This window comes from Oncorhynchus keta, chromosome 3, assembly GCF_023373465.1.
Source record: "Oncorhynchus keta strain PuntledgeMale-10-30-2019 chromosome 3, Oket_V2, whole genome shotgun sequence".
In the NCBI taxonomy this organism is placed as follows: domain Eukaryota; kingdom Metazoa; phylum Chordata; class Actinopteri; order Salmoniformes; family Salmonidae; genus Oncorhynchus; species Oncorhynchus keta.
The window spans coordinates 14981477-15003485 of NC_068423.1; the positions used below are offsets into that span (position 1 = coordinate 14981477).

General features: G+C 40.7%; 2 protein-coding genes, 1 long non-coding RNA gene and 1 pseudogene across 7 annotated transcripts in view; 2 read left to right on the plus strand and 2 right to left on the minus strand.

Moving 5' to 3' along the window:
* The window catches only part of LOC118367472 (vesicle transport through interaction with t-SNAREs homolog 1A-like), a 205748-nt gene extending 194792 nt beyond the window's left edge, over positions 1-10956 (minus strand). For all 4 annotated transcript variants that reach the window (XM_052490715.1, XM_052490720.1, XM_052490713.1 and 1 more), the window contains exon 1: positions 10815-10956. In XM_052490715.1, the coding sequence (XP_052346675.1) occupies positions 10815-10908 (94 nt within the window). In that variant the 5' untranslated portion in view covers positions 10909-10956. The remainder of the gene's footprint in view (positions 1-10814) is intronic.
* Positions 10890-16046, plus strand: LOC118367454 (RNA-binding protein with serine-rich domain 1-like; annotated as a pseudogene).
* A 312-nt stretch (positions 16047-16358) lies between these two features.
* On the minus strand, positions 16359-19869 carry LOC118367488 (uncharacterized). The gene is made up of 2 exons (XR_004822119.2): positions 19706-19869; positions 16359-16593 (listed from the first exon to the last, which is right to left on the minus strand). It is a non-coding gene; the product is annotated as an uncharacterized LOC118367488 (long non-coding RNA).
* Positions 19870-20207: 338 nt separating this feature from the next.
* The window catches only part of LOC118367446 (arf-GAP with dual PH domain-containing protein 1), a 31856-nt gene continuing 30054 nt past the window's right edge, over positions 20208-22009 (plus strand). Inside the window, exon 1 of one of the 2 annotated variants that reach the window (XM_035750937.2) lies at positions 20208-20532. In XM_035750937.2, coding sequence (XP_035606830.1) covers positions 20442-20532 — 91 coding nt within the window. In that variant the 5' untranslated portion in view covers positions 20208-20441. The remainder of the gene's footprint in view (positions 20533-22009) is intronic. The other variant, XM_035750947.2, reaches the window with a different exon arrangement.

Here is a 22009-nt window from a genome sequence, read left to right on the forward strand (position 1 = left end):
GATTTGGAGTAGGCCTACTCGAGTGCTAGTACGCTCACTGAAACGATTTGGAGTAGGCCTACTCGAGTGCTAGTACGCTCACTGAAACGATTTGGAGTAGGCCTACTCGAGTGCTAGTACGCTCACTGAAACGATTTGGAGTAGGCCTACTCGAGTGCTAGTACGCTCACTGAAACGATTTGGAGTAGGCCTACTCGAGTGCTAGTACGCTCACTGAAACGATTTGGAGTAGGCCTACTCGAGTGCTAGTACGCTCACTGAAACGATTTGGAGTAGGCCTACTCGAGTGCTAGTACGCTCACAGAAACGATTTGGAGTAGGCCTACTCGAGTGCTAGTACGCTCACTGAAACGATTTGGAGTAGACCTACTCGAGTGCTAGTACGCTCACAGAAACGATTTGGAGTAGGCCTACTCGAGTGCTAGTACGCTCACAGAAATGATTTGGAGTAGGCCTACTCGAGTACTAGTACTCTCACAGAAATGATTTTGAGTAGGCCTACTTGAGTACGAGTACTCTCACAGAAATGATTTTGAGTAGGCCTACTCGAGTGCTCGGATCATGTGTGAAACAGGTCTGGAGGTAAACGTTAACAGATTGTTCCAATTACTGGTTCAGATACAAAAATGAAAATGTAATTTCTCAGTGCCTTTGACATAGCTACAGCTACTCAAAAAACATTCAACTTTGACATTGTCTGTTTATTGTAAATGTAACCTGGCAAATGGATTTTCAACAATCGAATGCAAATCTTGAATCATATACTCAAGTATTTGCACCGATCCCTAGTAGAAGCAACAACAATTGAGATAAATACTCCTAATATTCTCGGTCCACATTTGGACATATCATATTTTATTTGTCTGACATAAACTGATGCCTTGATGGCCCAGAGTTGAAACCAAAATCTAAGAAGTCAAGGATCATTATAAAAGACCTACCCTGCTATGGAGCAATGTTTGTTAAATAGGCCTAATTGACCAGATTTTCAACAACTGACATGTTGCTGGAAGCCCGCACCACTAGAAACTTCCAGATCAAAAACCAACCACAAGGCTAGCCTATCAGTAACAGGGCGTAACAGTGCGAAAACCAAGAGAAGATCTTCATTGTTTTACCCCTGAGTCTGCACTGCCTTTTGTCAGACATCAAATCCAATTTGAAAACCTCACAGCCTATACAAGTAAACAGCCGGAGGCGATTCTCCTCGAGGTGAGCTGGTGTAGCCCTCTCCAGCATTGGCCTGGACAAGATGATCCTGAAATATGCATGGCTATTTACTAGGAGAGCCGCAGTCTGACGGATGAGTCGTTTTGTAAACAGGCCGCAAAAAATGTAAGTTGAGCTCGGTATCTCTGCTCAATATTTAATAGCCAGTGATTGACAGGCCTTCAGCTTTCCATAAACACTCTTGAGAAAAAAAACACATCCATGTTTAATGGAACGAGACCTTGCAATACATTGTACTGTTATTCAAACCTCCGTCACACATTTTTCAGGACAGTAACAAAGCAAAACAAAAACACATTATCAATTTGATTCTGGCGTGAACGCTGAAGGATTGGCCAAGAGAGGGTCAAGGACGTTTCTTCGCGTGCCACAGTCATTATCTGCGATTGTGTATAAGTGATGTCGGGAAACACAGCATCCACTGGGGACAAAAAGCTTTTGTCGTAGCCATTGTCATCGTATGAAATTGAGGGCTGCCAACCGATGGGCACAACTCAGGCACTTGAGGGAGGAGAGAAAGACATGAGAAATGTCTTCATGAGTAGGAATGGAATTGAAATTCAAGTGCAAACTGTTTTGGTAGGAGCAGAGGACACGTAACAATGACTACTGGGTATCATGGGCTTCCGCCTTAGTTCATATTCATGTGGGCTTATTTTAACATGCTGGGTGGTGGGAAACGTGGGGAAATTACACTGTGGAAGAGACACATTGTTTCCGTCAAGAAGCCAATTCAAACCATGACAATTCAAATCGAATGTAAATTCCCATGAGCCATAGCGTAGGAAAATAAACAAGCAACAGACCTATCAAATATGAGCTAAGCAAAGGAAGACAAATGCCAGCTGTAGGATCTTTTGTTTGTTGTTCAGTGGGTGAACAGGCTGTGGCCGGTGAATAGGTAGACAGCCTTTGGTTTTCAAATAAAGTGTTTACTTTAGAGATATATTTACAGTTATGATACATGATGTTAGGCGCTCGGGCCTCTCTACAGTCTCTATTATCCTAATTTCAGGAGAGAATTCCTGAAAGGCATGAACAAAAAGGTGAAATTCATCTGGTTAAAATTGAGACTAAAGACAGAAAAGTTAGTAATGGGTCGATCTTAGGATGTGTATCTTTCCCTTTCAAGACGATCAGATACGCAGTGTTTCAACCAGGATTATTTTTCAGCTGGGTGGCAAAGATGGCAGCGGGGGCGGGTGATTGTTAGTTCTCTCTTATTTCAAAATATATTTCTACATGATCTTTTATACATACTTTATAATTTGGTTTTAGTAGCTTAAGTTTACACTAAAAACGTTTAACCATCACGGAAATTGAGTTGGGCCTCTGGATCTGTCTGAGCTGACTGTGTGTGTGTGTTTGTGTGATGCATGTCTATGGTGAAAATACTTGAAATCCTTGTGAGTGAACAGCGAAAATAGTTTTTATCTATTTATCTATTTCATCAATGTACCAATCAGGCTTCAGGAAGAAGCATAGCACAATTACAGCAGCCATGAAGGTTTTAAATGATATCACTGAAGCCCTTGACAAAAAACAGCACTGTGTTTATTGATCTCTCTAAGGCTTTTGATACAGTTGATCATGCTATACTAAGGCAGAGATTGTCGAGTGTAGGTCTTTCAGAGCATGCAGTTGCATGGTTTGCTAACTATCTGTCTTATAGAACTCAGTGCACTCAATTTGATGGGCTTATGTCTGTTAAATTGTCTGTCTTTAATGGTGTGCCCCAAGGCTCTGTACTTGGTCCTCTCTTATTCACTATTTATATAAATGATTTAGACAAATGTCCAAAATGCGCAACTTCATTTTTATGCTGATGATACTGTTATTTACTGTTGTGCCTCATCTCTTATAAAAGCTTTCCAGAACTTGCAAACTGCTTTTTATACTGTTCAACATACCTTGTGTCAATTGACGCTTATCCTCAATACTGACAAAACTAAACGAATGGTGTTCTCTAAAGAAAGAAATAGACCTCTGAACCTTTCACCTATTACTACCTGTCAGGGCAAGGAGATTGAGGTTGTAACCTCATATAAGTATCTTGGAATTTTAATTGATGACGGGCTCTTTTAAATTGCATATTCAACAACTTACAAAAAATTTAACGCTGAAATTGGGATTTTACTTTAGGAATAAGGCCTGTTTTTCTTTTGAAGCCAGGAGGCGGCTAGTATCAGCTACATTTATGCATTTACTAGACTATGGGGATATTTTATATATGAATGCTTCCGCTCAGTGTTTGAGATCAATTGACACCCTTCACCATGGCACATTGAGATTTATTTTAAAACGGCAAAACCCACGCACCACTGCACTTTGTATACCAGAGTTGGCTGGCCTTCTCTAGTCACTCGTAAGCTCAGGCACTGGTATACATTTATTTACAAAGCCATTTTGGGTTTACTACCTTTTTATTTGGGCATTTTTATTGTTCAGAAATCTGGTGGGTACTCTCTTCGTTCGCTGGACTTTATCGTGCCAACTGTTCCAAATGTCCGAACTGAATTTGGTAAAAGGGGTTTTATGTACTCTGCGCCATCGTCTTGGAACGCCTTACAAAATACTTTTAAACTGGAAGAACTTGTCCCGATTGGTATTTTTAAATCACTGATGAATGATCTTGAGACTGATTCCCTGACCTGTCAATGTTTTTAATTTGCTGTTTTTGATTTTGTTATACTCTTGTGAATTCTATGGTTTTTACTAGAGGACTTGTAGTTTTTCATGTTGTTTGTCTGTCATTTTTGTAATGACTTGGTGCTGCCCATCTTGGCCAGGACACTCTTGAAAAAGAGATTTTAAAACTCAATGAGCCCTTCCGGGTTAAATAAAGGTTAAATAAAAATAAATAAATGGTGTATTTACAATGTAGGCACCTGATCTGAGCCACAAGGTAGACTAGGCATCTACCACCCCACTACCACAATCAGATTAGTGGCAAAGTCACCTAAGTTTTTATGTCCCCTCACTTTGGTTCTGAAATCACCATCACCCACTTATTAAGTTGTCATTTCTGCACATTAAGTGTTTGAGCTCAATATGTGTACATTTTCAGAATTTAGCTATGACATGGCCAATGAATATATATTGTGTACAAAACATTAGGAACACCTTCCTAATATTGAGTAGACACCCCCTTTTGCCCTCAGAACAGCCTGAATTCGTCACGTCGTGGAATATAAGGAGTAGAAATCATAGCACAGGGATGCTGGCCCACGTTGCCAGATGAGAGTTCTGTCTGCAGTAGCTGACTTTTATTCTGGTAAAACACCATCTTGAACAGCTCATAGATAACAATAAGCTAGCAATTGACATGGGTTGTCACTCAACTAATGAATCCTCATATCACGCAAGCCATTTTAGTATTTGAATGCTGACTGTGCTGCGCAGATGTGCAAGATCAGGAACCGGCCGTCTACCTTGCATTGGTCAACACGTGAAGCTGGGCAGAGTGAGCGGCTACATGGAGTTCGACGCTGAAGGAGAGGACGAATCAGTTGTCACAAAATAGGAGGTATTTTCGGAAGGTAGAAAGAATGTAATATGAGCAAAAAAATATTGTGAAGCGGCAATTCGAAATGTTTGAATCGATTTTCTGACCGATGCATGCTACATTTGGATCGATTTTTGGGATCTGGAGACCGATGCACTTGTATCTTAAACATTTGATCCCCAGTTCAATGGGTATTGGTGTTTCGTGTCATTCCTCGTAGATCTCATGCATAACTGCATTGATACCAAATGCCCTCTTGTTAGGCTCATTCTCCCTCCACCCACTCCAAATCCCTGGCAGAGGACAAGACGTCGGGAGGTGTAAATATCCCGTAAGAATAACACAGTAACACATCCCTGCTACAAATATACTAATATACTAATCTGCAAACAGAAGTCAGACAATTGTTCACTTGCAAGGAGACTTATACTAGACCTATACTATACCTAGACCTACAGTGCCTTGCGAAAGTATTCGGCCCCCTTGAACTTTGCGACCTTTTGCCACATTTCAGGCTTCAAACAAAGATATAAAACTGTATTTTTTTGTGAAGAACCAACAACAAGTGGGACACAATCATGAAGTGGAACGACATTTATTGGATATTTCAAACTTTTTTAACAAATCAAAAACTGAAAAATTGGGCGTGCAAAATTATTCAGCCCCTTTACTTTCAGTGCAGCAAACTCTCTCCAGAAGTTCAGTGAGGATCTCTGAATGATCCAATGTTGACCTAAATGACTAATGATGATAAATACAATCCACCTGTGTGTAATCAAGTCTCCGTATAAATGCACCTGCACTGTGATAGTCTCAGAGGTCCGTTAAAAGCGCAGAGAGCATCATGAAGAACAAGGAACACACCAGGCAGGTCCGAGATACTGTTGTGAAGAAGTTTAAAGCCGGATTTGGATACAAAAAGATTTCCCAAGCTTTAAACATCCCAAGGAGCACTGTGCAAGCGATAATATTGAAATGGAAGGAGTATCAGACCACTGCAAATCTACCAAGACCTGGCCGTCCCTCTAAACTTTCAGCTCATACAAGGAGAAGACTGATCAGAGATGCAGCCAAGAGGCCCATGATCACTCTGGATGAACTGCAGAGATCTACAGCTGAGGTGGGAGACTCTGTCCATAGGACAACAATCAGTCGTATATTGCACAAATCTGGCCTTTATGGAAGAGTGGCAAGAAGAAAGCCATTTCTTAAAGATATCCATAAAAAGTGTCGTTTAAAGTTTGCCACAAGCCACCTGGGAGACACACCAAACATGTGGAAGAAGGTGCTCTGGTCAGATGAAAACAAAATTGAACTTTTTGGCAACAATGCAAAACGTTATGTTTGGCGTAAAAGCAACACAGCTCATCACCCTGAACACACCATCCCCACTGTCAAACATGGTGGTGGCAGCATCATGGTTTGGGCCTGCTTTTCTTCAGCAGGGACAGGGAAGATGGTTAAAATTGATGGGAAGATGGATGGAGCCAAATACAGGACCATTCTGGAAAAAAACCTGATGGAGTCTGCAAAAGACCTGAGACTGGGACGGAGATTTGTCTTCCAACAAGACAATGATCCAAAACATAAAGCAAAATCTACAATGGAATGGTTCAAAAATAAACATATGGCCAAGTGTTAGAATGGCCAAATCAAAGTCCAGACCTGAATCCAATCGAGAATCTGTGGAAAGAACTGAAAACCGCTGTTCACAAATGCTCTCCATCCAACCTCACTGAGCTCGAGCTGTTTTGCAAGGAGGAATGGGAAAAAAATTCAGTCTCTCGATGTGCAAAACTGATAGAGACATACCCCAAGCGACTTACAGCTGTAATCGCAGCAAAAGGTGGCGCTACAAAGTATTAACTTAAGGGGGCTGAATAATTTTGCACGCCCAATTTTTCAGTTTTTGATTTGTTAACATTTTTTGAAATATCCAATAAATGTCATTCCACTTCATGATTGTGTCCCACTTGTTGTTGATTCTTCACAAAAAAATACAGTTTTATATCTTTACGTTTGAAGCCTGAAATGTGGCAAAAGGTCGCAAAGTTCAAGGGGGCCGAATACTTTCGCAAGGCACTGTATGCTAGACTAAACTAGAAGCATTCACAACAATAAATATTTGAGCTCAAAATAAAGAACATTAGCATACAACTATGAATACGGTCAATTCCACAGTAACAGATTGATGTTGAGACTAGTCATTTTCACTTTAAAATGTATGCGAAACAATAACGAATGTCTACAAAGTTAAACCACATAACTCTAAACATACACGGTACCAACAGCACCAACTGTGATTATGTTACCCAACTTTGCATCTGAACTGTTCAATTGTGTATTAGTAAACATTTTTGCGGAAATTGTTAAAAGAAGTCCTTGTGCATAGAGTTGTATGGTTTATTGTCCCCCACTGTGGATCCGTCTCCATCCGTTAGGGGGCGCTATATCAACTCTACGTACGTAATTGCCACAATATATTGCAGACAGTACAGGCCCAGTTTTGACAACTTGGCTGAATTATGTGTTTTGCCATACAGATCTGGCATTTACTAAATTACACTGATTGGCCAGATGGTGGCGCTATAATAAGAGATTGAAAATGCAAACTTTGAAAGGTCACACCCCTCACCCCGTTTGACCAACAGTCATGAAATTTGGTACTTAGGTACCTCTCCTCACAAGGAACAAATCTGCCTCTGGTCCGCCATAATGGATTTTCCACTTAAAAAAACACTACTCTTCCGGCACCAAATGACTGAGCTACACAAAATTTGATATGTGGCATCTATGGATAAAGGTTCTCTGAACGCAATATTTTCCAGACTAGTACCTAAAACAACATGGCCACTATTGGCCAAAAATTATTCACATGGGCGTGGTCTGGCACATAAGTGCATATAAACCCATCAAGGATATTCATATTGTAACTAAATTTGGTACACATGTTGCAAACACTGTCAAGACTTAACATATGCAAGAACATTCATATCGGTGAAATCAGGGAGGGGACTGTGGATTTGTCTCTGTGTGTTAGTAGGTTTGTCACACGTGATATCTCAGACAGACAGCACTGGCCCGATTTGGACTAAACGTGGATAAATTACACATCTTCCCTATAGAGATCAGTCAGTTACAAAATTACACTATTTGGCCCAAGGTGGGAGCTACTGTACAGTAATTAACCAAAACGTGTTAAATCACACACAATATCTCAATTGGCCAAAAGGTGCTGCATCATTCGTGGTGGACGACGTGTTTACTGTTGCCTGTTTTAAATTGTATTTGATCTCTGAGAAATTCAGCTAATAGCATTCGCCAGCTCAAAAACCAGAAGTGAGAGATACGTCTTGTTCGTTCAGTCATCCTTATGGGGAAAGAATAGGGTTTTGGGATAAAGGGCAAAAATAGGTTAACACTGGCTTAGGAGACCTTATACATTTTGTTCTATGAGATAATACCAGTCAGTTAACATAACCTTTATTAATTAGGAAGCCTTAATGTGCTTTTTTTTTGATAAATGCATTAAATCCACAAAATGTAACCTTAACTAATGAAGATGATCTCATAGAACAAAATCTATAAGTTCTCCAAAGCCTGTGCTTACCACAGACCTTATTTTCGGCGTTTATCCAAAACCCCTACAAAAACTCCATTCATATTCCCATAGGCTTTGTCCAACAAACCATGGCGGAGTTAGTGCCTATTGCTCTCTAGTGTGGGGGGTCTGTGATAGAGGTCGACCGATTATGATTTTTTTCAACGCCGATACCGATTTTTGGAGGACCAAAAAAGCCGATAACGATTAATCAGACAATTTTTGTTGTTGTTGTTGTAATAATGACAATTACAACAATACTGAATGAACACTTATTTTAACTTAATATAATACATCAATAAAATCAATTTAGCCTCAAATAATGAAACATGTTCAATTTGGTTTAAATAATGCAAAATCAAAGTGTTGGAGAAGAAAGTAAAAGTGCAATATGTGCCATGTAAGAAAGCAAACGTTTAAGTTCCTTGCTCAGAACATGAGAACATATGAAAGCTGGTGGTTCCTTTTAACATGAGTCTTCAATATTCCCAGGTAAGACGTTTTAGGTTGTAGTTATTACAGGAATCATAGGACCATTTCCCTCTATACCATTTGTATTTCATTAACCTTTGACTATTGGATGTTCTTATAGGCACTTTAGTATTGCCAGTGTAACAGTATAGCTTCCGTCCCTCTCTTCGCTCCTCCCTGGGCTCGAACCAGGAACACAATGACAACAGCCACCCTCGAAGCAGCGTTACCCATAAAGAGGAAGGGAAATAACCACTCCAAGGCTCAGAGCGAGTGACGTTTGAAACGCTATTAGCGCGTGCTAACTAGCTAGCCATCTCACTTAAGTTACACCAGCCTCATCTCGGAAGTTGATAGGCTTGAAGTCATAAACAGTGCAATGCTCGACGCACAACGAAGAGCTGCTGGCAAAACGCAAAGAAAGTGCTGTTTGAATGAATGTTTTCGCACCTGCTTCTGCCTACCACCGCTCAGTTAGATACTTAGATATGTGTATGCTCAGTCAGATTATACGCAACACAGGACACGCTAGATTATATCTAGTAATATCATCAACCATGTGTAGTTAACTAGTGATTATGATTGATTGATTGTTTTTATAAGATAAGTTTAATGCTAGCTAGCAACTTATCTTGGCTTGTAACAGGCAGTCTCCGTGTGGAGTGCAGCGAGAGAGAGGCAAGTCGTTATATCGTTGGACGAGTTAACTGTAAGGTTGCAAGATTGCATCCCCCGAGCTGACAAGGTGAAAATCTGTCGTTCTGCCCCTGAACTAGGCAGTTAACCCACCGTTCCTAGGCCGTCATTGAAAATAACAATGTGTTCTTAACTGACTTGCCTAGTTAAATAAAGATTAAATAAAGGTGTAAAACAAAAACAAAAAACACACACTTAAAAAAATTATAAATCGGCCAAATCGGTGCCCAAAAATACCGATTTCCGATTGTTACGAAACTTGAAATTGGCCCTAATTAAATCGGCCATTCCGATTAATCGGTTGACCTCTAGTCTGTGAGTGGCTTTGATAATTGGATTGAATTCCTCATGTCTTACTCATTTTTAGCAAGAAGTATGGTCCAAATCAGATGTTAGGTACTATATTTTTTGAAGATTATATGAATCCTATAAATCCTATAAATTAAAATGTATGGTCCAAAATCAGCATAATTTCTCAGAGATCAAATTATATTTAAATAAAATAATGTTTTTAGGAATGCTAGTCTTATCCATTTCTAACAAACTATTTCAGAACAATCTGAAATGGTGGGTGTCGAAACCCTCTTGTGTTTTGAGGTTAAATAAATGTAGGGAGGAAGGGCAATTTCATCTAGTTTCTTAGATGTAGGCCTACTTTATATCTTATTACCCACTTTAGAAGTGGAACTATGAAAAAATAAAATTATGGATTAGGTCTACTGCACTTAAGTGGCTTGACTCAACAATTCAGTCCCACTAAAGCCTACATCTTCACAAACAAGACAATTATTTATTTTTCAATGTAGCCCACATCATGTTCTAGATATGAATAAAGTCTCGTTTTACTTTATTAAAAGTCCAATCCTATTATGTTTAGCTTAGGTACATGAGTGAAAGATAATATTTTATATTAAGTACCAATGCTAGGAGCCGGACAACCTATTGCCATTGAACCAGGATTCAATCTCCCTTCAAGAACATATCATCATAAATGTAGAATTAAACTGCTGTGCGTTTGTCAAGCACAGCATATGAATGCTCAAGACCTATTAATGGCTATTTGATAGCGAACGTTAGCTAGATAGCTGACAAACTAAAGAGCTAGATAACGACGTTACCTATCCAACTAACGTTATTTCACTAGCACAAAGCTAGTGGAATTGCTTTAGGGAGCTAAAAACTCGGAAGTGAATATGATGACATTTGCGTAAAATACGTGTCATGTGAAACTAGCTTGCTTGCTGCATTATTCATTTGTTGACATGACAGAAGTCATTCGTTGGCAAACTAATAGAGCTTAACGCGGTTTACCTCCACCTAATTTGGGAATCCTTCCAATTTTGTTGGTTATTTCTGCTGTCAGGGTTCCAAAGTCCTGTTCATAGGCTTCAAAATCTGAAGACATAGTGAAGTTTGACTGTAAAACAGGTGTCTTCTTGGCTAAAAAGTAGCTGAAGATGAAGCAAAACAACGCTTTCTGCGAAGGCGGGCCGTCACTTCCGTGTTGCGTTACAGAAAATGTTATCCGGTAAGAAAGCAGCAACTGTTTACTAATTCACTGGTTCTTCCAATGAAGTGTCAAAACTTTCTCCATGCGTGGCCAGAAAAAAAAATACGTGTACAGAGAAATGAAAGACATCGCATTAACTACAGTTTATGCATTAGCTACACATTTATTTATAGCTTCATCAAATTGAAATAGAATAAACCATTTGTTTTTAAGAAGACATCGAACATTTATACAGAATAAAGAATGTTGCTACAATCTCTACTATAATCCCTCATGTTGTCTTTAATGTATCAAAATGTGATACACAATATATACCTCCCAAAGAGTCCCATTCCAATAAAATACAGCAGAGGGAGCTGCGAGTCTTTAGAAATGTCACATTCTCCGGTTCAACTTTGCAACGTCATCTCACTGCGACTTGTTGCTGCAACCAGAACAAATATGTAAATGTTCCTTTTCAATCCACTTTAATCGTCGAATTAACGATTGTATATAGACGTATGATGTATGATATGTTGTTGTTTTAGGAAACACAGTTTGACTCAAGAGTATATTTCACCGATGTGTCGTTGAATTAGCAAAATAGAGGGTATCTAGATCAAGCTAGTTGTATGGGCACGTCAGCCAAAAAAACATCCAAAATGTTTTATTGTCACACACAGGATAGGTGCAGGGAAATGTGTTGTTTTTACAGGGTCAACCATAGTAGTATGTCGCCCCTTTAGCAAACCAGGGTTGCGTGCCTTGCTCAAGGGCACAGACAGATTTGATTTATTGTCGGTTCAGAAAATTCGAATCAGATTCAGTCTACAACGTAAGTAAACGTTAGATCGTTTTTCCCGCCATTTCCCTGAATTATCAGCTGACGGAAATGAAGCAAGACAATGTTACAGCACTGAAATGATCAAGCCAACAGGATATATTTGGATTATAGATGTGTAACGTTATGTGCCTTAGAGTTTCACGAGCAAGCTCACAAACATACTGTATATGCAACTTATTGCATCACAGACTGGAATTGTAGCTAAAGTCTGAATAGTTTCTACTTGTCCTCTAGCTAGATATAGACAGTCATTCTACTATCAATCTACAGGGTGCCTTCTCCAGTGAGGAGGAAGGAGCATATGGATGACAACGCAAAAGAGCGAGGGAAGGAGAAAACGGGTGCCACCAAGGAGAAAGCTGAGAAGGACAGGGGCAAGGAGAAGGGACGCAAGCGACGAAGCTCCACTGGGAGCAGCAGGTCAGTATTACTGTACCCTTACCATAGCATCTCTTGTTTTTATCAGACAACTTATATCCGTAGTCACTACTTTCTGATGCCCCACAGTAAACCCATCTTTCTGTCTTCACTCGGGTCTAAAGTAAGCCCCTCTCCCGGTCTTCACTCAGGTCCAGCTCCAGTAGCAGCTCTGGCTCCAGCTCCGGTTCTTCCAGCGGCTCCAGTTCCTCCTCTGCCTCAAGCCGATCCGGGTCTTCCAGCTCCCGATCTTCCAGCTCAACCAGCTCCGGGTCGCCCAGCCCCAATCGCCGCCGCCACGACAACCACCGCCGCTCACGGTCCAAGTATGTGTGTGTAACCGATGTGAAATGGCTAGCTAGTTAGCGGTGGTGTGCGCTAATAGCGTTTCAATCGGTGAGGTCACTCGCTCTGAGACCTTGAAGTAGTGGTTCCCCTTGCTCTGCAAGGGCAGCGGCTTTTGTGGAGCGATGGGTAACGATGCTTCGTGGGAGGCAGTTGTTGATGTGTGCAGTGGGTCCCTGGTTTGAGCCCAGGTAGGGGCGAGGGGACAGATGAAAGTTAAACTGTTACATGTGACCTGTAAAGTGTAAAGCAGTGGTCTCCAATCCCAGCCCTGAGTTGAAGTGCGTGCAGGCTTTTGTTCCACACCAGCACTAAATACTTTCAGTTCACCTAATGGTTTAACATTTAAACCTTCATTAGTTGTTTCAGGTATGTTAGTGCTGGGCTGACAAAAAAGCCTGCATGCTCTGTAACTCTGCTGGACCAGGGTTTGTGATCATTCCTAAAGCTAATCCAAAAACAGGATTAAGGAGATGTGATCTTAGAAGTGACATCTTTTTTGAGTGAAGGAATAGAGTAAGACCTCTTCTGTTTGTTCTCTAGATCCAAGTCATCAGTGAAAAAGGATGACAAGGAGAGGCGTAAGAGGAGCCCCAGCCCCCGACCAACCAAGGTGTACCTGGGCCGCCTCACCAGAAATGTTGTCAAGGTGAGTCAAAATGACTCACCCAGTCTCCAAGTGTACATGAATACAGTGTATGTGCACATCAATGGGATTCCAGATAGCCTATTTGAATGCATTTTTTGTGTCAAGCTGCAGACCGCATGTTGAAGGCATTGGAGGTTTGTTGAAGTAGGGAGCAATATCTTGGGGGTGGGTTTTGACTAAAGTCTCTGCTCTTTTCAGGAACACATCCAGGAGATCTTCAGCTCCTATGGCAAAATCAAGATGATTGACATGCCTGTGGACAGGCTCCGCTCACACCTGTCAAAGGGCTATGCCTACGTGGAGTTTGAGAATGCCGATGAGGCCGAGAAGGCTCTTAAACACATGGATGGAGGTTGGTGGAGACCAATGGTTCTGGGTGTACATTAGAGGTCGACCGATTATGATTTTTCAGCGCCGATACTGATTATTGGAGGACCAAAAAAAGCCAATACTGATTAATCGGACGATTTTAAATTTTTATTATTTGTAATGATGACAATTACAACAATACTGAATGAACACTTATTTTAACTTAATATAATACATCAGTAAAATCAATTTAGCCTAAATATATAATGAAATGTTCAATTTGGTTTAAATAATGCAAAAACAAAGTGTTGGAGAAGTAACAGTGCAATATTTGCCATGTAAGAAAGATAACGTTTAAGTTCCTTGCTCAGAACATGAGAACATATGACAGCTGGTGGTTCCTTTCAACATGGGTCTTCAATATTCCCAGGTAAGAAGTTTTAGGTTGTAGTTATTATAGGAATTATAGGACTATTTCTCTCTATACCAATTGTATTTCCTTAACCTTTGACTATTGGATATTCTTATAGGCACTTTAGTATTGCCAGTGTAACAGTATAGCCACCATCCCTCTCCTCGCTCCTACCTGGGCTCGAAGCAGTGTTACCCATGCAGAGCAAGGGGAACAACTACTCCAAGTCTCATAGCGAGTGACGTTTGACACGCTATTAGCGCGCACCCCGCTAACTAGCCATTTCACATCGGTTACACGAGCCTAATCTCGGGAGTTGATAGGCTTGAAGTCATAAACAGCTGCTGGCAAATGCACGAAAGTGCTATTTGAATGAATGCTTACGAGCCTGCTGGTGCCTACCACCGCTCAGTCAGACTGCTCTATCAAATCATAGACTTAGTTATAACATAATAACACACAGAAATACGAACCTTCGGTCATTAATATGGTTGAATCCGGAAACTCATCTCGAAAACAAGATGTTTATTCTTTCAGTGAAATAATTTATTTTATAAGATAAGTTTAATGCTAGCTAGCAACTTACCTTGGCTTCTACTGCATTCCAGTAACAGGCAGGCTCCTCGTGCAATGAGAGGCAGGTGGTTAGAGCGTTGGACTAGTAAACTGTAAGGTTGCAAGATTGAATCCCAGAGCTGACAAGGTAAAAATCTGTCGTTCTGCCCCTGAACAAGGCAGTTAACCCACTTCCTAGGCCGTCATTGAAAATAAGAATGTGTTCTTAACTGACTTGCCTAGTTAAATAAAGATTAAATAAAGGTGTTCAAAATAAAAAATAAACGGCCAAATCGGTGTCCAAAAATACCGATTTCCGATTGTGATGACAACTTGAAATCGGCCCTAATTAATCGGCCATTCCGATTAATTGGTCGACCTCCAGTGTACATGCAGTTAGCGTTTGAATGCATTTCAAAAGTCAACTACAGCGCTCTACTCTATTGAACTCTGTCCATAACCTATCCTCAAGAGTTTTTACCTGAATCATACAATTAGAACATCATTTAAAAATGTACCTCCATTTGTCCTCTGTTGTCTGCAGGTCAGATTGACGGACAGGAGATCACAGCCACTGCCGTGCTGGCTCCTAGGGTAATACACCCGCCCCTCGCAGGCCCTCCCCCCCTCGCAGGATGCCCCCACCACCCCCGATGTGGCGACGCACCCCTCCACGCCTGAGGAGAAGGTCAGCCTCCTACTGTGTTAATGTCAATGTGTGTGTGGATATTTGTCAGTCACAATAATTACATGTTTTACAGTACATTTCTGTATTTATTACACAAAGATGTACTTTGTTCCTATTATTTTATTATGGTAACATCTGTATCCTCTGTTCTGAATCCCTGATTAGAATGAATGGCAGATGACCATGTATCCCCTCAGTTGTAAAGTTAAAGACCTTTGTCATCCTCTTGTTCTTGACCTTTGTTTTCATCCTCCTCTCTCTGTTTCCCAAAGGTCTCGGTCACCACGGAGACGCTCTCCGGTTCGCCGCAGGACTCGTTCGCGCTCACCCGGTCGCAGACGCCACCGCTCACGCTCCAGCTCCAATTCCTCCCGGTAGAGCTGCCTGAAACCTCTCACCTCACAGCTACTCTCCTCCCTCCTATCCTTCTCCCACCTTTCCCGTTCTCCACTGTAAATGTATGGCTGTATCTAAAGTTCTACTTAGCTTCCTTTCCTAGTCCTTCCCTCCATGTTCACTGATCTCAGAGGACATTACAGGGGAAAGCATGACAGCCTTTCTCTCGTCATAGTGTATTGTTATTGGTCGATAAGCATCATGTTGAATGCTAGGCTCAATCTGAGGCAAGAGGAGTGAAGTGAGCTCTGCTCTCAAGCCAGGTTTTTTTTGTCCTCAACAGCTGAGTTGTGGCTTACACATTGTGATTACAGAATTATTGTTTTTTGTTTGCACATAGATTTGTGCGTTTAGTTTTAATATGCAACTGTTACAACTCTTTAGTTGAGCCAGCTTGACATGTGCTGCCTGAAGTTTTAATAAAGTTGACTTGTTTTCATCAGGCTCAATCACACCATGCTACAACATTCCATAGTGCCTCGAGTAGTTAGTTAGGCACTTTGCTACACTTGATACAAGCCTCAGAGCATGTTACCTCAATCATTATGCAGAAGTGTAGGCTGGCTAGACTGAGAGAAGATGTTTTGTGTACCATGTGCATGCACACAAGCGTGAAACACCACTTCCGGTGAGAACTGTAAAGCCACCTCAAATAACTGTTTTACTGTCAATCTATATCCAACATCAAACCCACACACAAAAAAAGGCATGGTTCATTTACCTAAATATTTATACGAAGCTTGAAACGCCATCCACAATATTGCATTTTAATTGTATACACATGGAGAGGAAGAGGGGACACTATCTCATGTTTAGTATATCACTGCAGCAGTTAAAGGTATAAAAAAAGAAAATTACAACAATGATCTTATCCATCTGTATAGGAAGGGAAGTTCAGGGTTTGTCCTCCTTGTGCCTCCTGGCTGGGTTTGTCCATCAGGTCTTTGAACCCTAGCTTTCCCAGAGGTTCTTTGACCGTCAGCTGCCTGAAATAGCAGAGGATAGTTTCACATTGGTGATGAGATCAGTTGTGTTTATATCAAGTCGTCTCATTCTCAACAGGAAATAAGTACAGCGCCACACTCACTTATCCATCTTGACACATGGAGTTCTAATAGCTGCTGTCTTTAAAGGACTTCATGATTTTTTTATTTAACTAGGCAAACCAGTTAAGAACAGCAGGTAGTGGTTAGAGCTTTGGGCCAGTAACAGAAAGGTTGCTGGATCGAATCCCTGAGCTGACAAGGTAAAAATCTGTCGTTCTGCCCCTGAACATGGCAGTTAACCCACTGTTCCTCAGTATGCGGTCAATGTAAATAAGAATTTGTTCTTAACTGACTTGCCAAGTTTAATAAAGGTACTTTTTTTTTTTTTAAAGAACAAATTCTTATTTACAATGACGGCCAAGCCCAGACGACGCTGGGCCAATTGTGCACCGACCTATGGGACTCTGAGTCACGTCCAGATGTGATACAGCCTGGATAGTCTCCAGCAAAGAGATGCAATGTTGCATTGTATTTCAAACACTAGACAGCTACAGGGAGAGCAAAAGCAGTTGAACTTTCATTACACAGATCTCATACACATGTGCTCAAACACCCCTTTCCCTGGCATTTGAAAAGCAGCCAGCTATAGCTGGAAACCTCAGAAGTTATGTGAAGCTGTGCAATTGCTGGGTTGTCACTAGTTACCACAAAGTCGAAATTGTCTAAATCAAAAAATAAACATATTTGCAGTTTGGTCTTAAGGTTAGGTTTAAAATCCTGATTTTAAGAAGATACATTTTAGATATACAAGGGCGTGGGAAGTGTGTGGCTATATATGATTATGTTTGTTTATTTGTTTGGGTAACTTTGAGGAAATGCTTCCATCACTGCATGTCTCTATACAGTGCCTTCGGAAAGTATTCAGACCCCTCGACTTTTCCCACATTTTGTTACGTTACAGCCTTATTATAAAATTGATTACATCGTTTGTTCCCCTCGTCAATCTACACAATGGCCCATAATGACAAAGCAAAAACAGGTTTTTATAATTGTTTGCTAATTTATAAAAAATGTCAAACTGAAATATCACATTTACATGAGTATTCAGACTCTTTACTCAGTATTTTGTTGACGCATCTTTGGCAGCAATTACAGCATTGTGTCTTCTTGGGTATGACGCTACTAGCTTGGCACACCTGTATTTGGGGAGTTTCTCACATTCTTCTCTGCAGATCCTCTCAAGCTCTGTCAGGTTGGATGGGGAGTTTTGCTGCACAGCTATTTACAGGTCTCTCCAGAGATGTTCGATTGGGTTCAAGTCGGCTCTGGCTGGGCAACTCAAGGACATTCAGAGACTTGTCCCAAAGCCACTCCTGCGTTGTCTTAGTTGTGTGCTTAGGGTTGTTGTCCTGTTGGAATGTGAACCTTTGCCCTAGTGTGAGGTCCTGAGTGCTCTGGAGCAGATTTTCATCAAGGATCTATCTGTACTTTGTCTATCTGTACTTCTGTACTTTGTCTATCTGTACTTCTGTACTTTGTCTATCTGTACTTCTGTACTTTGTCTATCTGTACTTCTGTACTTTGTCTATCTGTACTTCTGTACTTTGTCTATCTGTACTTCTGTACTTTGTCTATCTGTACTTCTGTACTTTGTCTATCTGTACTTCTGTACTTTGTCTATCTGTACTTCTGTACTTTGTCTATCTGTACTTCTGTACATCTTTCCCTTGATCCTGACTAGTCTCCCAGTCCATGCCACTTAAAGACATCGCCACAGCATGATGCCATGCTTCACCGTGGGGATGGTGCCAGGTTTCCTCCAGATGTGACGCTTGGCATTCAGGCCAAAGAATTCAATCTTGATTTCTTCAGACCAGAGAATCTTGTTTCTCATGATCAGAGTCCTTTAGGTGCTTTTTTGGCAAACTCCAAGCGGACTGCCTTGTGCCTTTAACTGAGTGGCTTCCGTCAAGCCACTCTACCATAAAGGCCTGATTGGTGGAGTTCTGCAGAGATGGTTGTCCTTCTGGAAGGTTCTCCCATCACCACAAGGCCCTTCTCTAGGAAAATACTTCTTCCATTTAAGAATTGTGGAGGCCACTGTGTTCTTGGGGACCTTCAATGCTGCAGATATGTGTTAGTACCCTTCCCCAGATCTGTGCCTCGACACAATCCTGTCTCTGAGCTCTACGGACAATTCCTTCAACCTCATGGCTTGGTTTTTGCTCTGGGACCTTATATAGACAGGTGTGTGCCTTTCCAAATCATGTCCAATCAATTCAATTTACTACAAGTAGACTCCAATCAAGTTGTAGAAACATCATAGATAATCATTGGAAACAGGATGCACCTGAGCTCAATTTCAAGTCTCATAGCAAAGGGTCTGAATACTAATGTAAATAAGGAAATTTGCAACAATGTTTTTTTTAAACTCTTTGCTTTGTCATTATGGGGTATTGTGTGTAGATTGATGAGGAAAATGTTTCATTTAATTCATTTTAGAATAAAGCTGTAATGTAGGAAAATGTGGAAAAGGGGAAGGGTCTGAATAATTTCCGAATGCACTGTATACATAGACAGGCTGGATGTAATGAAATTATACTAATAGTTTAGCACACAACTTGGATTTGTAGGTGTCTGTAAAACAAGAGATTTGGAAGATTAAACTGAAATCTCAAGCTAGCAAAATTTCTCAAAGTAAATAAGGTGTCTGTTTTTTGTATTGAATATATTTGCATACAATTCTTTATGCAAAAATGATTATATTTGCATAAAATTCTATATTTGCATAACATTTGTTTATTTAATCCACTTTAGAATAAGGCTGTGCTGTAACAAAATGTGGAAAAGGTCAAGGGATCTGAATACTTTCCAAAGACACTGTAGGTGGGGTTTAGCCATAATTATGACTATGGCAACTAGTGACGATCCAGTTGCTGCGCACGTCACGAAGCTATTGCTGGCTAAATATACATTTTGAATGTATAATTCAACTTCCGTATGTTTGTACAATTTGAAGTTATTCAAATAATAATTACAAATACATTTTTAAAAAGCTATTGCTTGAACCAACGAGTCTGTTGCTCAACCACAAGTGGTTTATTTTTCTTACCAAAATGATCCAAAGGAAATTATCCTTTGTCGGGAGTACAGGACCGAAAAAACTTACTGCTGGAGTGCATACTGTAGAGGTCGAGACAAAAAATGAACAAGACCTTCACCAATGTGTCATGCAAGCCTGCGGTATATTTGAAGCGCCGCATAGTTCTGACGTAGACAAACGTTCTAAGCTAGACATGAATAATCAACCCATAACATCGATTACGTTTTCGACAATCTGTTAACTTTTAAAGAGACAGAAACAAAGTTTCGACATTCTGTGACAGAAATAAGTAAAAGTACGAGCCAGCAACATTCTGTCAAATCTTTAACAGTGAAATAGTTTATTTTGTCTAAGGTGCACAATATAGTCCTCATAAAAACGTCTACATGTTGGCTGTCACCGTCAGAAAGAAAAATGACACAGGTAGTCAGAAATTGTTTCATGATCATCATACCACTGGAGGTCTCACTGCAACTGCAGAAGGGATGAGTCTGGGTAAAAGGAGGGGATGACAGACTTGAGATAATGCAGTTAGCAAGACTTCGTAGCCTAATAGAGCTGTAGTCAGGAGAGAGAGACTTGCCAAACCTTCCAAGCTGATTTATCATAGGCCATTAATTATTAGCATTTTTTTTTTTACACATTTTGAGTAAAGTACAAGGTAACAATTTGATTGTTGCTTTATCCTAGTTAACGTGCTTTGTATTGAAGTCTTTCGGAATTGGGTGGAGATCAAACGGTGACTATGGCCTCGGAGTCGGAGACGAATAAACGGCTCTTGCTAGATGTCCTGACCAGACCTGGAAACGATGCATGTGCGGATTGTGGCAATGCAGGTAGGAAACGAACTGTTAATAAAAGAGGGGCGCCAAATATTTTACCGGTCCCTGTGCTCACGTGTGCATATGAGCGACGCGCGAGGTCTCATCATCCTCGTAGAGAATGCACCTGCCATTGAATCTTGAATAGCCTATTGTTTTCTGTTACCATTGTCAATGTGACAGCTTGTCAGTCAGTGCTCTCCTTATCTGATGTCTATATTTTATTTAACAGCATTAGGCCTAATTCTACTGCACTAAAAACAAAAGGTTTTTACAGAAAATAATATGAATTGCTCTCGAGACACACCTTATATTAGACTGGCAGCCAGCGCCAATCGAGGAGCTGGACTATGGACCTTGTAAAGCTGTAGGCTTTATGGAGAACTGCCAAATGTATTGAGACATGCAGACCCGATAAACAAAAGTCCTATACTTCACTGAGTACCTTCCATCATGTGGTTAAATTGATTACATGTGTGGTGTTGCTGAGTCATCCCTGTCCTGTTTGTCACCTGTTATTGCCGTTTGGAGTGTTTGTGGTGGCTAGTAGTCATTGTGTGACATCAATATAAATCGCTCTGTATTAGAGCATCTGCTAAATGACTCAAATGTACAATCCTCAGTGTGTCTCTGTGTGTGTGTCTTCAGTGTTTGGGGTGTATGTAATGGGTGTTGCTCAATCTTGTCTGTCAGCATGCAACAACCTTCTGAGAGTGCATTTTTGTATTGCGGATGGTCATTTCAATTTGGCTTTACAGTAACTATTGTCACATCCCTCCCTGGCCCCTCATCACCACTTCTGCATTATAGGACTTCCTCTCTTGTTCCCCTTCTCATCTCACAGTGATAAAAGTGAGCTGGTGGGGAGGTTCCAGGATGGGACTGATGCCCAGTGCTGGAGCTCTGCCCACCCAGGATTTCTTGGCAGTGGCACCATGTCTATAGGTGACATGAGGAATGATCATAAACACATACTTTCACTACTGGCAGTCTGTGCTGCATTTTTCCTTCATTACGACTTTGTGATGCAGATGTCAAATAACGCATATAGATAGTAAGTCTCACCTCGCAGCGTTCACTCCTTTATGACTAATGTGTTTGTGGTGGTGATAAACGTTTCAGTTTCTCAGTTCAGGTTTGTATTATAGTTGAAAATGTGTGATCAGAGAAATGTTTGACAACCACAGATCAAAAATAAGTGGTTTGTTCAATGAAGAAGTAGTGTATTTAATTGGAAAAGGGCTTACCAAGAAAAACTTCCAAAATGACTAATTTGAGGTAGAAATAAGTTGGAACACAAAAGCAGAAATTGATTTCCTTTAGCTCACTTTAATCCATATAGTGTATTCCACTGTTTAATGCAGGCTAATTTGCACTAGTGATGTTTCACTGCCAAATGATTAGTCATCTGTTTCCACACATTGATGTCACACAGTATTATGACAATGTTCAGAATCTCTCCGCTGCGTGAAATAGTGATATAAAGCAAGGT